The 17227-nt window shown below is 29.2% G+C and overlaps 3 protein-coding genes across 3 annotated transcripts; 2 read left to right on the forward strand and 1 right to left on the reverse strand.

Annotated features, from left to right (window-relative positions):
* Positions 1-2183: 2183 nt before the first annotated feature.
* Positions 2184-8967, forward strand: LOC145751250 (plastin-3-like). Its single transcript, XM_082567356.1, has 14 exons — positions 2184-2337; positions 2473-2624; positions 2999-3166; positions 3523-3614; positions 4063-4144; positions 4478-4643; positions 4805-5073; positions 5790-5970; positions 6188-6263; positions 6729-6829; positions 7087-7234; positions 7365-7491; positions 7640-7761; positions 8084-8967. The coding sequence occupies exons 1-14, from the start codon at positions 2238-2240 to the stop codon at positions 8214-8216; spliced, it is 1917 nt and encodes a 638-aa protein (XP_082423482.1). The 5' UTR covers positions 2184-2237; the 3' UTR covers positions 8217-8967.
* Positions 8968-9970: 1003 nt separating this feature from the next.
* Positions 9971-13407, forward strand: LOC145751208 (alpha-enolase-like). The gene is made up of 9 exons (XM_082567310.1): positions 9971-10267; positions 10436-10564; positions 10653-10786; positions 10976-11215; positions 11448-11591; positions 11824-11963; positions 12232-12348; positions 12562-12729; positions 13014-13407. The coding sequence occupies exons 1-9, from the start codon at positions 10087-10089 to the stop codon at positions 13081-13083; spliced, it is 1323 nt and encodes a 440-aa protein (XP_082423436.1). The 5' UTR covers positions 9971-10086; the 3' UTR covers positions 13084-13407.
* Positions 13386-15128, reverse strand: LOC145751209 (transmembrane protein 107-like). Its single transcript, XM_082567311.1, has 4 exons — positions 14805-15128; positions 14330-14498; positions 13659-13755; positions 13386-13567 (listed from the first exon to the last, which is right to left on the reverse strand). Exons 1-4 carry the CDS (start codon positions 14889-14891, stop codon positions 13501-13503), a joined length of 420 nt encoding a protein of 139 aa, XP_082423437.1. The 5' UTR covers positions 14892-15128; the 3' UTR covers positions 13386-13500.
* Positions 15129-17227: the final 2099 nt, after the last annotated feature.

A 17227-nucleotide genomic window follows, 5' to 3' on the forward strand; every position in this document is an offset into this window, starting at 1 on the left:
GTTAACCTATTAATTGCTATACAAAGTTTAGATGTTCAAAGGCAGTGCGATAAGCAATTGTTTAAGTATAGCAATAAACCTAAAAATCTAAGTTTAGAATTTAAAATTTGCTTTCAATTCAGACTGGTCATCTTAAATATTTACAAAATGTTATCGGTGAGCGTGTAACTTATTTAGAAACACGCCCAGCAACTATATGATAAGTTTTGGAGATATAAATTAGTGAAACCTTTACAAGAATTTGATTTATGCGGTATTAATCACTTTTAGTAAAACCAATATTGTTTAAGTAATGTGCGCTGTTTGCCTTGAAATATTTTGCAAAATTAAAATTGGTTTTCGGTAACGCTACTTGTTGTGGAGCTTGCGAAATTGCCGAATGGCACTTTTTTAAATTTATACAACGAATGTTAAAACATAAAGGAAGTATAATATTGTTATAACAAAATATTTTTATTTAAAAAAATAAATGCTGGTTTATTTTTTTACGTAGAAAATGTTTATAAAATTGTTTGAAATGTGTTGTGTATGTTGGACTGGCTGATTATGAAGTATCATGCTGTGCTGTGAATTTTTTTCCAGTTTTTATTTTTAATTAAATACCAGAAAATTATTTACGCCAATTAAACATAGGGTTTAGTGTTTAGAGTGTTGTTGTCTAACTTTATTAGGATACAAAATGTTTTATATTTAAATGTAGAGCTACTTTAATGAGATGCAGTATTATTATGTCGACCATGGTTGGGCAAATTACCACATATAGTTTAATTAGCCCAATTCACTCTTAATACTAAGTTGATGTGTAAACTTTCTTTTATGTACTTACGTGGAAACGATTGTAAATCTTTTTATTGGGTTAAAACACTGCCATAAACGGAAAGTAGTCTAAATGAAAGTAGTTTTTTAATGCAAATTAGTTTAAACTTTTGCAACACAATTATTTGCGTTTATTAAAGTGAAAGTTAATTAAATTTAAATAAGGGCATAACAATAAAACTAATTAATATTTGGCAGTGATTCTTTAAAACTATAAATAAAAAAGGAGTCGCATAATGTTGTCATATAAGGTTTAGTTAAAAAATTACGTCACGTTTTAAAATATGTGCGAATGTCGAAATAGCTATTATTTCAATTGATTTACATTGACATTATGTTGCTTTCAGAAAATCTCACGTTAATCAATAATTTATTAATTTAAAGAGCTTTGAGTAATACATTTCTGGGCGTAAGTTAAAAGTTTGGCGTAAAACAAGTAGCCTGTTATTTAAATTTCGTCACAGATTGGGTCTTTTAGTTGCCTCATATTTTAATGTAATACTAGCTATTGATTTAAATTCTTTAAATACGTTGCAATTTTTTACGTAAACAAAGGATGAATAACCAACCATGCAGCATGACAAGTTATTGTACTCAGCGGGTTTTTAGTGAATCAAGGGACTTTATTATCGGGGTTTATGACGCGATGTTGCAGCGAACAATGTGCTGGACGACTATTATTATTAATATGAGCTTTTACCGGCTAGAGATGTGTGCGTTGCTAAGCATTTTAGGTGTGAGTGTGTGTACTAATGCGTGGCGCGTGGCGCGCGACTTCGGAAATGATGCATGTTGCGTCATAGCTTGGTAGGACGGCGAAGGAAGTAACTTGTTTATCTGTTGTTTCATTTTTCGGGACGCCTGGGCGTTGCTGGCTATGCGTTTGTTGTTAGAGTTAGATGTTTAGTGTTTTTATGAAAGCATTTAAATAAACGTGAGTTTATTTTTTTTGATTTCAGCTTATTGCTTTTCGACTTAGTTAAGGAAATAACAGAAATTTGGTTCGGCTTGTTTTACGTAGAAGATCTTACACTACTAATTAGTGCGCGCCACAGCACAATATTATTAAACAAACAACAAAAAATGTAAGCTATAAGTTTCTGCAGAAATTACAGGGTCGTGAAAGTTTGCAGATTTAAAAAAAATACGAAATGCCGGGTTTCAAGCCGGGCGCATGAATAGGCTAAGCCTATGCCCAAATAAGGCAATAAAGCGTACTCGAATGAAAAAAATAGTTAAGTCATAAACCATGTAAACAAACCCACAGTTAGTGCAGAGATGTTGTTAACAGTTATTAAAAAATATATGCTTAGCATTAAAATAAAATACACCTATATATAATATTATTTTTTTGTTTTTATAGCCACTCGGAAAAAGCTTAATATATTTAATTACTGTTGGTCTAAAATTGTTTTAACAAAATGTCGTACGAAGAGGGAATAAGGCAACAATTGGAAGGATTAGACGTCAACTTAAGTTGTGATGACAAAGACAAAATTGTGACAGCATTTGTAGAAGTTGGTAAGAAAAAAATTATTTCAAAAAAAATTTTCATTATTGACTCATGTTAAATATGAGTAAATTATTATAACTCTGTACTGCTATAAATATGTTTATTGCCAAATTGCCAACTAATTTCTTAATTTGTTTAACTAGATACTAATAAAAATGGGACAGTAGACCACGATGAAATTGGTGATTTGTTAAAATGTTGTAACACACCAACGGCAGCTTACAAAATCCGACAGCTTTTGGATAAAGCTGATCTTAATAAAGATGATGTCATCAGTCCAGATGAATTTGCTAAGGTAACGATAAAATGGTAGAAAAAAATTATTTTTTGTAGCTTTTGCAAAACCTTGCGAAAAAGGTTGAAATCACATGTAGTTTACTGTCATACATAACATGTAGGTCCAAAAAGTTAAAAGATGCGATAACTTTAAAAGTAGCAAGTATGTACAATATGTATTAGGTATTGCAAATATAAAATATTAATCTTTTATTAAATGTGTAGTGATTACATAGAGTTAGGTTTAAGATATACAAACTTTAAAGATATTTAACAAAAATTTGGCATAAACTGTAAAGATAAGGTGTAAGGACTGCAAACTACAACAAGTGATCCTAAATGAAAAAGTACTGGTTTTTAAATTCAAAGTAAATTAACATTTTTCGTTAATAGATCTACCACACCCTAAACGAAGGAGAAATGGGTAAGACATTCAAGCAGGCTATCAGAGCTAAAGAGGGAATTGTAGCAAAGGGGGGTCTGTCACAATCTTCAGCTGAAGGAACTCAACATTCTTATTCTGATGAGGAATGTGCTGCTTTTTCCAACTACATAGTCCGGGTAAAAATTTTTTGTGTTGCTTATTTTATATTAATTTTAACTATATATGCAAAGATGTTTGTAAAAAGACCAACTAGAGTAACATTTTGTTACCCCAAGCATAAAGTATATATTTTTGTTACTCACCAAGATTGTCAGCTATTTTCTATGTCTTTTAGGAAGTAAATTAATAATTAATTTGTTAGCGAGTTACCGAGTCCTAATTTCTGTTATCTTTGCGGCACTGATAATGTTTCTAGTAGGTCAAATAAAATCCTCTTATAGATTGCAGTGGCGCCCAAGTGTTGCACAACAACATAAAACAAATATTTTTAAACTATTGTATTAATACAGCGAATATTTTGTTTAATTTTTAGCACTTAAAAAATGATCCCGATTGTGCAAGCAAGTTACAGGGACTTGGAGGGGAAGAACTTTTTAAAAAAATGGGAGATGGAATTCTTTTATGGTAAAAAATATTCACTTTTGATTGAATTTTTAATGTATATACAATATACACAAATCTAAGTCATTAGAGAAAGTTATTAACCAATATCTTGATTTTACCTGCCACAGTTCTTGTTAATATTTTATAAATTTATTATCTGCCATGACAGTCACTCCACAATCAGTGACATGTGCTTATGGTTATAACACTTTACTACATGAGGTCTGTGGTTTAATACCTACTGCTTCTATGTTGTAGTACTGTTAAGTAAAGCGCAAAAAATGGTTCAGAGTGTGCCAAAAACCATTGGGTAAATTGATCTTTGGGCAAAATGATTAATAATATACCAAACTGCCAGAGTCAACTGAAGACTGAGATGGGTTTAATTATAAATAAATATTAAAACAAAGTCTGCCAACTAAACCCAATCTTTGCATTTTATTTATTTAATTTTTTTGCATTTTTTTAGTAAACTGATCAACATGTCAGCACCAGAAACAATTGATGAAAGAACTATCAACAAAAAGAATTTAAACAAGTTCCGAAAACAGGTATTATACATTTTATTTATTTAGTTAAATTAATTGTAAGCAACATCACCAGCAGCGTGGTGTAGTTGTACGAACACTTGCTACACCACCATGAGGTCGTGGGTTCAATCCCCACAGCTCTCATGCTTTAGTGCCTTTGAGTAAGGCGCTGTAAATTGTATAAACTCCTGCTGAGTCAACACTTAATCAGCAGCATAATTACCAGGCAATTATAATCTATATGATATTTTAAACTGCTAAAGGCAACTTGAGTCTTGGTCGGAGTAACTGATGTTACTCTATGTTTAGGTCGCGCAAGATATATACAAAAAAAATTGTATAAATTTTTTTTAGGAAAATCTTAATCTTGCTCTTATGTCTTCTGTTGCCATTGGTTGCAACATTGTCAATATTGGAGCAACTGATATCATGGACGAAAAACCTCACTTGATTTTGGGACTTCTCTGGCAAATTATTAGAATCGGACTTTTTGCTAAGATTGATTTACAAAAAACTCCAGGTTAAAAAAAATTAAAAATATTGCTCATTTATTGCTTATTTAGCTCAATTATATATGCTTAATTAGATATATATATTATGTATATATATAAATGGCCTTTAAAATTTTTCAAACATGTATATATGTCTATTAAATAAAATACGTAAATTAAATTTTTTTAGATCTTGCTGCTTTGTTGAGGGATGGTGAAGAAATGGAAGATCTTGAGAATTTGTCTCCAGAAGATCTTCTACTCCGATGGGTGAACTACCATCTTGATAACTCTCCGAAATATAAACACGCTAAGAACGGGGAACACATCAAAAATTTCGGCGCTGATATTAAAGACTCTATTGCTTATGCTTGTCTTTTGGAACAAATTCAACCAATCAATGATGAGGTAGACCCCCCGGAATATGAACTTGACTCACCAATCCAGGCACAACTTGAGGTTGGTTTATTACAATGTTTTTAAACAACGCAATGAAATATAAACAAAGTCTTAGAAATTTTTTTAAATTTTAATTATAGTAAATTTAACTTTTTTTTATTATTAATCAGATATTATTTATTTTGTTATTTTATAGTTAAGGTAGGTTTGATTTTTCTATTTTTAAACCATGACTATTTATTTGTGTTGCATTTTAGTACATTAATAATTAACTATTAATATGGTAATGTTTAATGTTATGGTACAAACTAGAACTTAGCGTTTTGTCATTGATTAAAAGATAAGCAAATATTGGAAATATGAATGCTTTCTCTTTATTCAACATGATCAAAAAAGAAAATTTAAATGAAAGCCATGGTGATTGATGAATGATATTATAAAAAAAATTTCTTTGTCTGGGCTGTAAAAAAGATTATGAAAATAAAAAAAAACACCAGACAGCCTGCCTACACTTTGTTTGTTTTCTTTGTTTTGTACAAAACTAACACAGGGAAATCATATTCTGTTATTCGTATTTTAATAAACCATATTTAGTTTTCTTATATTAAATTATTTTTTTACAAAAATTACGGATTTTTTTTATTCACTATTTAAATTGTAAAATTTTTTCCATGTTTTTAAGGGGTAGTTTTATACAAGTTATTTTTTTTAAAACAGGATCTGCTTAAGGATATACATTTTTATTGTTAATTAAATCCCTTTTGTTGTTTATATAGGCTTCGTCTGATTTAGTGAGGGCTGAGAACATGCTTATTGAAGCAGATAAAATAAACTGTCGTGAATTTGTGACAGCCAAAGATGTTACGAAGGGAAATGTGAAACTGAACATGGCTTTTGTTGCCAACTTGTTTAACACTTACCCAGCTCTTAAAGCAATGTCTCCAATTGAATATGAAGGTAGGCTTAATGTGCATTTTAAATAAATCAAAATTTTCATGGTATTTTGATAAAAAAGTATATAAACTTATGTGCATGTAACTATGCTTATAGCTGAACTATAAAATAAAACAATTTTAGGCCATAGATAACTTTGAAATGCATGTGCCTTTTTTAAAAGCACATTTTGTTGAAAGAAAATGATTAAATTTACAAGATCATTATTTTATTTTAACAGCGGAAACCAGGGAAGTAAAAACATTTAGAAATTGGATGAACAGCCTTGGAGTTCGAAGAGTGAACAAATTTCATAGGTGCTTTTTTAAATACAAATTATTTTGTTGTGCTATAAAATCGTTATAACTGCCCAGAATAGCATGAGGCATTGCACTTATAGTTTAAGTTAGTTGGTTAAAAGAAGGAACTGTTACAAGATTTGTAGAGTTTTGTTTTTAAATTGATGTGTAGTTATATCTGGGTAATATGAAAGATTGCAAGATTTTTTGGGGTTTTGTTTTCAAGTTGATTTCTGGGTATATTATGGTTTAATATAAATACCTTATATTGAGTATACTGTGTAGCGGCCTGTCTGCATTTTAAATAATATGGACGCAGCATTCAGTTAATATTCGCCAGCGATTATAAACTTGTGTACCACAAATTGCAAATTTATTTATTTTGTAGACCTGTAAATTGGACAAAATCTATAAATATCAATTACTAAGCTACATTATACATAGATATAACTAAAATTAAAAATAAATTTAAAAAATTAATAGAGACCTTAATGATGGAGTTGTGCTTCTGCAATTGTATGATCACATTAAGGATGGTTCTGTTGACTGGAAAAAAGTTAAACTTGTATTCAAAAGACCAAACAGTAAGTTGATAAAAAAACTATAACATTTTCGCTTGGCATTCTTTAGTAGTTTATACTTTATATTTACTTGCTTTACAATATTGTTAATAAAGAAGGTAACAGAATGACCCAACAATTAAAAAAAAACTTTGTTAAAATTATATTTATTTCTATAATAAAAATACGTAATAATATTCGATTTTGGCACTTTACATGTCATGAAAAATGAAGGTAGTATTGACAAAATCAAAAATTAGATATAAATTTCCATTTAACAGCGGCCAGGATTGAAAAGGTTGAAAACTGCAATTATGCCTGCGACCTTGGCAAAAAAATGGGCTACAAGGTTATTGGAATGGACGGTAATGATATCCAATCAGAAAACAAGACATTGACCCTTGGACTTACCTGGCAAATCATGAGAAGGTACAACTTTTTTTATTAAGTTATGTTATTAATTTTCAGTATTGGGAATTGTATTGATAAATATATTGGGGATGGTTGTGATGAATATAAATGTTCAAAAAACTACCAACGACCTTTTTTTGTTATGCAGTTACACTTTGAAAATTCTGGAAGATTTGAACATTGATGGAAGTGGGTCTCGTGACTCCCTGATTATTAACTGGGTTAATCAGAAACTGGAAGAAAACAATAAAACCACTAGGATTAATGCTTTTAATGTAAGATTTTTATTTATTCTCAATCATTATTTACATATTATTTGTGTAAAAATTAAGGTTTCTATTTTAGCAATGTTAATAACTTATTTACTTGAAATATTATTTTATATAATAAAATTAGTTTTTAAATTGCTTATTTTATTAACAGGATTCCAGCATTTCCACTTCTAATGTGGTTATTGATTTGATTGACTCAATTGAACCTGGATTTATTAATTACGAAATTGTTAAAGTGTGTGAAAATGATGCTGATAAGCTCAGCAATGCAAAGTAAGTAAAAAAATTTGTTGTTTATTTTTGCTATATAGTAAAAATTACTTAAAAACCTTCCTATTATGGTGCATTTTTGACCAATTTAACAGTTACTATTAAATTGCTGTAATTTAGTCACAAGAAATTGTTGGGTTTTTTTTTAAAGCCCATATACTATACACACATAGTGGTATGTATATACTTTGTATACCAGAAAGACTACAAATTAAATACAATTACAGCCCTAATACTGTTTTAGCTAAAAAAATAGATCAAACTTTTTTACTATAATGGCATACTTTTTATTAAATATAAATTTTTATGGCATTTAAACTTTTAGATATGCTATCTCCATGGCCAGAAAATTGGGGGCAAAAATTTATGCCTTGCCAGAAGATCTAGTTGAGGTAAAAGCAAAAATGGTCATGACTGTTTTTGCCTGTCTTATGGGCCGTGGACTTGACAAAGTATAACTTCATTTCTGTAGATGGCAAGATACTTATACATTTAGTCGTTAATAGTTTTAAAACACTGACTATGACTTAAATATGTGGATTTTTTGTTCTTATTTCTTATCAACATTGGAAAGTTTATGATTCTTGCTTCTTTTTATGCTAAGCAATTTAAAAACTAATCACATTTTTTAATATTAATATTTTTTTAGACTGATTTATTGTTTTATAATAATTCCTTATTACATTTCAATTGGCATTCCACAACTTATATTTTTCAGTTACACACATCATTTATATATTACACTTAATCTACTTAACATCGTGTTAATAATTCCTATTTTGCTGTTTGATAGATTTTTTCAACAAATTGTTTTTAGTAGTGCATTTTTGAATGTTGCTATTCCAGTAAATTCTTCGTCATTCCAATAAGTATTACGTCTATAAATCGATGATTGTTACGTCATCGCCGCCGAGCCCATTGTTTTTATATTCAGTGCAATAATTTGGACATATCGATTTTTAATTTTAGTCACTTGTTAAAATTTTCAAGTGTTTTGTATTTTTTTTATAATTTAAACAAATCTACACACGATGATGATATGCAGAAATGGATTTTAATGAAATATTGTGATAACCTTTTAACGTTGTGCCTTTGTCGTTCTTTAACATATATTTCCTTTAGAAAAAAAGCTAACCTTCTCGACTGCTGTTTGTATGAGTTAATTCTGACACTATTGTAACCACTGATAAGTAAACTATATATTCTGTTCCGAAACTTGTGTTATTTTTTCATCAGAGAAATGAAAAACAAAGCACTGTAGGCAAAATTAAAAAGTTTATCAGATAAGAAGTTAGTTCTGTAGATTTAGCATTACTATAAAAAAGCTTTATTTAAGGATCGATTGAAATTTTATTTTCTATGTTTTAAGTTACACATAGGTATTAATATATAAATAAACACAACTGTTGCTAATACTTAATTATCTTATAAGTTTTCCGATTAAGTATATAATACTGTCATTAATTAAAATATATTTAAAAATATTATAAAATGTGGATTTATGTAAACGGGTAGGTGGCGCAAAAGAGCAAAAAAAAACATCAATGTCATATCGGTTCATCAAGAAATGTCGAACAAGGTTATTTGGATTTGTTGAAGCATGTTTTAAATTAATACAAGGCGATGTATTTGTGCGAAGTAAATGACCTTCAAAGGTTGTTATAAATATATAGCATTGTTCAAAGTTTGTTTATTTAGTTTCAAAGATTAGTAACAAAAATAAAATAATAAAAAGATTTATAAATATTAAAAAAATTAATACCTATTTTAGCATGAAACGTTTCAGCTGGTAAGTTCCTTAATTTTCTATAAAAATAAAGTAACCTGTAGGTAATATACGGAAGTATCGTGATAGCGTAGCGAGCATACGTGCATCAAATAGCGTCTATCAATCACGGTATATATTGTTAGACGCCGCTATATACGTAACAACATAAACGATGCACATCGCACGTACACACCGCTATAGGCTGATAGGTAGCGAGTTTACCGTGGCTTTTAACCTTAATAAGCGCCCGCTTCTCAAATTGTGCACGCGTTGGCACATGCAGAAAAGGTTAGGTTTGGCAAATCTGATAAATTAGTTTTTACACACTTTTTGTTGATATCTTTTATGCCTTGAATTACCTAGACCTGGTGAACATCAGTTGTAAATTATTAGTAAAATTCATTAAAAGACAAAAACAGTTTAAAAGAGCTTTATAGTTATGTTTACAGATTTTTAAAACAGTTGTAACCTTAACAATTGCATAATTTTTAGGGTTTAGTTTTAGTTCACTCTGTTTCAATTAATACAGTTTTGTTTACACACTGCATCAATACTCGACAATGTCAATCTCCAAAATTCATGCCCGACAAATTTATGACAGTAGAGGTAACCCCACTGTTGAAGTTGACCTTGTTACCCCTAAGGGACTTTTTCGAGCAGCAGTTCCTAGCGGCGCATCCACTGGAATTTATGAAGCTCTGGAACTAAGGGACAAAGACCCCAAGGCTTTTCTTGGAAAGGGTATTTTGTTTAATATATTTTGAAATTGATAAATAACTGTAAATTGTAAAACCTTTATAACCCTTTTTGTAAATTACTTGATTGATTTGTTTTATTGTCATTTAGCCCAAAATGTGTTATAATTAAATATCTATTTGGAGTCATTTCTATTTATAAATTTTATTTTAGGAGTTTCCAAAGCCATTGACAATGTGAACACGAAGATTGCTCCTGCATTGATTGGGAAGAACCTTGATTTAAAAAACCAAGCAACCATTGACAAGATTATGCTGGATTTGGACGGCACTGAGAATAAATGTAAGATAAAATAAATAATTTACATGCACTACTACAGACTTTTGATCTTGAACAAATTTATTACTTTGACACTTTTGTTTATTTTTAGCCAACTTTGGAGCAAATGCTATCCTTGGAGTGTCCTTGGCTGTTGCCAAGGCAGCAGCATCCGAGAAAGGTGTTCCACTATACCGACATTTAGCTGACTTGGCTGGAAACAAAGATGTTTTGTTGCCTGTTCCTGTAAGTTCTACACTTTTTTAATTGGTTATTTAGAAAAAAAGGCCAAATGGTATTTTGCAAGGAAAGTATGTTGTTTTACCTAGCACTTGGTTTTACAATTAACATATTTAAAAAAACAACATTTGAGACATATATAAAACAAACTTTTATTCAATGCAATTTATTATTTTAAATTTTTTATTTTAATAGTCCTTTAATGTCATCAATGGAGGAAGTCATGCTGGCAACAAGCTGGCCATGCAAGAGTTCATGATTTTTCCATGCGGCGCAAATTCCTTTAGTGAAGCAATGAGAATGGGAGCTGAGACTTACCAGAATCTGAAAACAGTCATCAAGAAGAAGTATGGTCAGGATGCCACAAACGTTGGTGATGAGGGAGGTTTTGCACCAAATATTATGAACAACAAGGAAGCATTGGAGCTTATTAAGGTTTATACAAATATAAAATTTGTTTTAATTTAAAAAAAACATAAAAATGTAGCATATTTGGTTTTATAGGTTTATTATTAATGAATTCTATTTCCCTTGTTGGGTTGTTAATAATGAATTTTACATTTATAGATTAAAAAATAAAATGGTATCTGACTAACTATACCTAAATGAGATTTTCAGAATGTTGAATTCCTTTTTTTGTTGAATTCCTTTTGTTTTGTGCATTTAGGAAGCTGTTGCTAAAGCAGGTTACACTGACAAGATTAAGATTTGTATGGACACTGCAGCTTCAGAATTTTGGAATAATGATATGAAGAAATACGATCTGGACTTTAAGAGTCCAGCTGGGGATCCATCTGACAACAACAGATATGTTAGTATCAAACTAAAATATGAAAAAATAAATGGTTTGGTATAACATTTTTATGAGTTTCACATGTGGCAATGCTGTTTATATACTTACTTTATAAAATTATACAATATTTTTTTATTTTAGGCAATATTGTTAACCATATAATGCCCAAGATGAGACTGGCTCTATAAAACAAATGTTAAATAAAGAAATCAAAATCTTATCACCTTTTAAACAAATATTTGTTTAACAGAAAACTCCCAAAGAACTTGGTGATGTGTACAGAGGTTTTATCGCTGAATATCCGATCGTTTCTATTGAGGATCCGTTTGATCAAGATGATTGGGAAGGTTACGCAGCTTTGACTGCTTCTATTAAGGAACAAGTTGTTGGGTAAAAAAATTTATGAATAATTCATGGATTTTTATCGATTTCGTATTTTTATGGTTTTAAATATGTAGTTGGAAATTAAGAATTCTTGAATTTTTTGGGTCGTTAAAAAGATTATTTGTTTTAATTTTAAGTAGTGTATATAATGATGAATTATCATAATTTTTAAAAGTTTATACATTATATTTATTTATTTTTTTCGTTTTTTGGAATGTTAGTTAAATGAGAATCAGATTAAAACAGAAATAAAAGATAAATCTTTTTGCTTTAGTGACGATTTGTTGGTGACAAATCCCAAGAAAATCAACACAGCATTGGAGAAGAAAGCTTGCAATGCTCTTTTGTTGAAGGTTAACCAGATTGGTTCACTTACAGAAGCTATTGATGCGTAAGTATTAAAGAAAAAGCTTATATCACTGTTACTGGTATTGTATTTTTGCTGTTGTCATAAGGCTATATTTTTACATTTAAAATGCATAGCTGTAAAAAATTTTGAGTTTTTGTTTTTCTGACTAAAGAAAATGTATTAAGAAAAAGGGTTTTATAATAAAAAAAACATTTGTTTGTGAGCTGTTAATTTAAAATTATTTGTATTTTTAAGTTGTAAGTTGGCTCAGAGTAATGGATGGGGAGTTATGGTATCTCATCGCTCAGGTGAGACTGAGGACAGCTTTATTGCCGATCTCTCAGTAGGACTCTGCACCGGTCAGATCAAAACTGGAGCTCCATGCCGTTCTGAACGACTAGCGAAATACAATCAGCTTCTTAGGTAAAAATTTGTGTTGATAGCTACACTTGGCCTCTTAACCGCGATAATTTTACACCACAGTCTGCAGTTTTATTCATTTTGTAGGTCTATAAGTTGGACATACATAAATATTACCAAGGTCCCATTTATATAGAAAACATTGTAGCTTTTTAGGTGCTAACTTGATCTTGTTTTGATTGTAAATTTTGGTATACTTTTGTGCCCTTGGTAAAGTTCCCACTCCCCACAATACTTAGCAATACCATGTATAATAAGATAAGGAATTTAATTATTTTTTGATTTAGAATTGAGGAGGAGCTTGGTGCTAATGCTAAATTTGCTGGACAAAAATGGAGAAACCCATTGGCCCGTTAAATGTACAACAATGTTGTTTACCATATACACTTATAAGCTTTAAAATATTTAACCCCTTATCTGCCAAACTTTAATTCTACTAAAACTGTAATTGGCTTATACACATTTTTGTTCTAAGCTTTACTGTACAGTATCTACAAAGCTTTTAAATTTTGATTTTTATGTACCCCCACCTTTCAAATGGTCGTGTTTAATGTACATACTACGAGATAATACTTCTATTTAGAATTTAAAATGTTATTCAGAAGTTCAAAGTACCACTTACTCAGAAGTTCAAAGTATTACCACTGTTTGTTGCAAATAAAGATTTATTGGTTTGCATGATTTCGCGTTGAAATTTAAGTATATCAAAAATACAAACTATATAACAGAAAGGATAAAAAGATACTACTTGACTAGCAACAGTGTAAAAATGTTTTAAAACCCTCTCTTGAATGCAGCCACAGCAATTATAGTGCACACTTCTGTAAAAGCGGGTAGAAAACTAAAAATACAAGTTTACTAGTATCAATACAAAATTTTTTGACAAAAGGTTATACCCATTTAACCTGAATATTAGTTGATGATAATCATACCTGCAAAACCAAAAAATATACCAATACAATGTGCACTCCCATTCATCAAATATGAAAAATGAAAGTGTTACACTTGCTCCAGCATGCGCCGCAATTGCTACAACAAAAAAGCTTTATATCAATATATATCAAAGTTGTACTTAAAACGGGGGCCACAAAATAGGCAAGGTGTATTCAATTACCCTTATATCAACCTAAAAAGGAAAATCAACTACCTCGTAAACCATTTCTTATTGTTAAGTGTTTTAGTTGGTAATATTGGCTACAAATTTATTTTTAATAGAAATTCAGTTGTTGTGAATATGAGCAGTGTAAATTAAAACTGGCCGCTGGGCTTATCGGTCAAAACAATTTCTACAGTTCGACCCCCAGTGATCTTGTGCTGTAGCGCCCTTAAGTATGGCGCTATAAACGGTATGAACTCTTGCTGAGCCAGCACCTAATCATCAGCTCAATTATCGGGCGATTAAAATCTCTAATATTCCAAACTGTCACAGACAGCTCGAGACTGGGTTGGGGTAACTGTTGTTACTTTATGTTTAGGTTGAGCATTTGACCTTTCCACATTGAGAATAAAGATATGTACAAAAAAAATCTCTGCAATATTAAACATGTTATTGATACATGCTTTAAAATTTAATTTTATATAATAACTTAAAAATGAATATTACATAGTAAAGATTGTGAGCTGTTAAACATTGAAAAACCGGCAACGAATCCAATAAGTTCCACCAGAAACAGAAAAAGAGTAATTGAAAGTAACACAATTAAAAATGTTCGCTGGCTGTCAAACTCTGCAGTTGTGTAATTTGTGGGCAAGCATGCTAAAACATTAGCATCCTAGTCACAACATAAAAAAGACAAACATTAATTATTAACCCACTTTTGGACCAAATAATATTATCAGGGGTTAAATTATGAAATAGTTGTGTTATAAAGTGCTAAAGTTAAGGTTTAATATTAACACAAAAAAAGCTTTTTGTAAGTGAAAAGAACAATTGAAGTGCTTTTACATTACCATTAAAAAAAGTTTAATTGCTTTACATAACCATTACAAATGATAGAGGCAAACTAACTTATAATAAAAAAATAAAGTATCCATTTTAAAATGTTACAAAAAAAAATTTGATTGTAAAAATATCTTACCAAAGACCAAAACATTGTTGCAACAATAACAAGATGAGATATTATTGTTAGAAATCTTGCAGGCACTAAACCCTGAACAGCCTTCATGTTAAATATTTAAATTTTACTTTTCTGCTTATAATTATGGTTGGTGTATAAATATTATATCGTGCTATTTTTCTTTTCTTCTTCAGTTCTTATTCGTAAAGGGAGAAATATTGAACAAGGGTTATATTTCTAATGTTTATTTACGTAAAAAAAAAAAAATTTTTAAATATCATAAATGATTTACTAAATTTACAATATAGTTCATAGAAGTGACAAGTGAGACAAGTCACGATGTAATTTAACTTAATAAAAACGGAAAATTGGTTTGTGTTTACAATCTAATCCCGCTGGACTTGTTTTTACATTATTTCAAGCTGTTTTTATTATATTATTTTTCTAAAAAGTGATGCGCATTTTAATTTATTTTATGTTATAATAATTGATGAGTATTAATAACTTCAAAATGATCAAAAAAAATTTATCAATAAAATACGTTTTTCTAAAAGTTCCGATTTATAATACTTAAATCATAGATATTACATTACAAACAATTTTTTTTTTCAAAATTAAAAATTGATTACACTTTAAAAAACGTGGTTGTTTAACTAACATTTTTACAAAATTTTAATATCGTATAACAATATATACGCTAGTTATGACCAATTTATTAAATTTTTGCAAAGTCGTCAAACTCAAAAAATTGTATTGTAACAGAAGCGTATTGTCTTAACTAAGATTTTTTTTTCAAAACTTAAAGTTAATTACTCTTTTAAAATCTCAGTATTTAAACTAATATTTTTACAAAATTTTAATATCGTATAACAATATATACGCTAGTTATGACAAATTTATTACATTTTTGCAAAATTGCCAAACTCAAAAAATTGTATTGTAACAGAAGCGTATTGTTGTAACTAAGATTCAAGATAAAACATTTCGCAGAAAAATGCAATAGAACAAAAGTTACAGCATTTCTTTATCCCGCTGCCATTGTGACCTATTAACCTATAGGGTGGTATAGAAGTATCATATACAAATTGACCAAAAAAAAAAATTTTTTTCAAAACTTAAAATTAATCACTCTTTTAAAAGCTCAGTTGTTTAACTAAGATTTTTACAAAATTTTGGTATTGTATATTAATATATGCACTAGTTATGACAAATTCATTAATGTTTTGCAAAATCGCCAAACTCAAAAAATTGTATTGTAACAGAAGCGTATTGTCGTAACTAAGATTCAAGATAAAACATTTCGCAGAAAAATGTAATAGAACAAAAGTTACAGCATTTTTTATCCCGCTGATATCGTGACCTAGACAAAAAAAACACGTGTTTCATATTCTAAAACTCTGTTTCTTGCAAAATCATAATATATATTCTTTCATATTCTAGAACTCCGTTCTTGCGTTTCTTGCAAACCTGGCGCTAAAATTTGATCTCGGCGTGAATTTAATCAACGCGTGTGCGTCTCTCTTGATTAGGTTAAAGGGATGAAACGTTTCTCTAGAAGAGAATTTACAAATTTTTTGTAGGCATCTACATTTCCACTAAAAAATTTTTGTACCTTATATAAATCCCACGTTCTCTTTATGTGGTATTTAAGTAATGTTTATGCAAATCTTTATTTAGCGATTATAATAATTTATATTAAAAATGATCAACCGATTTTAAACCTTATTTTTTTAGTTGGTTTTTAAAATTTGCTGTTCCTATGACGTTCTTGTTTTGAAACCCACTAAACCCTACTATTTTTTATTTAAATATAAATGATCTGGTGTTTGTACTTAAAGCATTGGTTTTTTTCTTTATTTTAACCGTTTTATTAAACTGGCATAATTAATTAAATAGATTTATTTAAAAAATAAAATAAGGTTTAAAATCAAATCGTTTAATCACTCTTTATTTAAATTTGTATAGAAATAAATGAAGATTTATAAACAGAGTTAATTAAGTATACTAGGTAAATTAAACAACTAACTATTTGGTTTTAAGTATTTACATTTAAAATAAACGGGAGCCTTTGATCACTAATAAGTTTTTTTATTACACTTAAATAACAAACCACAACAAAATATTTGGCTCTTACTAATCTTATGATACAATTACGAAAACTGATTATATTTATAATAAACAATTAATAAATCGACAGACATTTAAATATAATAAACAAACAAAAATTATTTTTTTAACTTGTTTTCAAGTTATTGATATTAAGGTACATTGATCGAAATTTAAACACAATCGATAGGTTAAACACTTATTAATTAGTAATTAGGAATAATTAAGTTATAAAAAATATTTTCGACTTCACTATATCATAATATACAATATACTTAAATTTAAAAAAAATGTTAATGTACAAGAACAAAAGTTATTACAACTTAAAATTTATGGCT

This window comes from Corella eumyota, chromosome 4 (genome assembly GCF_963082875.1).
Source record: "Corella eumyota chromosome 4, kaCorEumy4.1, whole genome shotgun sequence".
Taxonomy (NCBI): domain Eukaryota; kingdom Metazoa; phylum Chordata; class Ascidiacea; order Phlebobranchia; family Corellidae; genus Corella; species Corella eumyota.

Bases quoted from the DNA above. Each gene is read 5' to 3' on its own strand.
- LOC145751250 (XM_082567356.1), top strand. From the start codon at position 2,238: ATGTCGTACGAAGAGGGAATAAGGCAACAATTGGAAGGATTAGACGTC. The intron at 5,074-5,789 runs GTTGGTTTATTA...TTGTTTATATAG, and splicing joins CAATCCAGGCACAACTTGAG to GCTTCGTCTGATTTAGTGAG. The intron at 7,492-7,639 runs GTAAGATTTTTA...TTTTATTAACAG, and splicing joins CTAGGATTAATGCTTTTAAT to GATTCCAGCATTTCCACTTC.
- LOC145751208 (XM_082567310.1), top strand. From the start codon at position 10,087: ATGTCAATCTCCAAAATTCATGCCCGACAAATTTATGACAGTAGAGGT. The intron at 10,787-10,975 runs GTAAGTTCTACA...TTATTTTAATAG, and splicing joins ATGTTTTGTTGCCTGTTCCT to TCCTTTAATGTCATCAATGG. The intron at 12,730-13,013 runs GTAAAAATTTGT...TTTTTGATTTAG, and splicing joins AAATACAATCAGCTTCTTAG to AATTGAGGAGGAGCTTGGTG.
- LOC145751209 (XM_082567311.1), bottom strand. From the start codon at position 14,891: ATGAAGGCTGTTCAGGGTTTAGTGCCTGCAAGATTTCTAACAATAATA. The intron at 14,499-14,804 runs GTAAGATATTTT...TGTTGTGACTAG, and splicing joins CAACAATGTTTTGGTCTTTG to GATGCTAATGTTTTAGCATG. The intron at 13,568-13,658 runs GTATGATTATCA...TTGTATTTTTAG, and splicing joins TATATTTTTTGGTTTTGCAG to TTTTCTACCCGCTTTTACAG.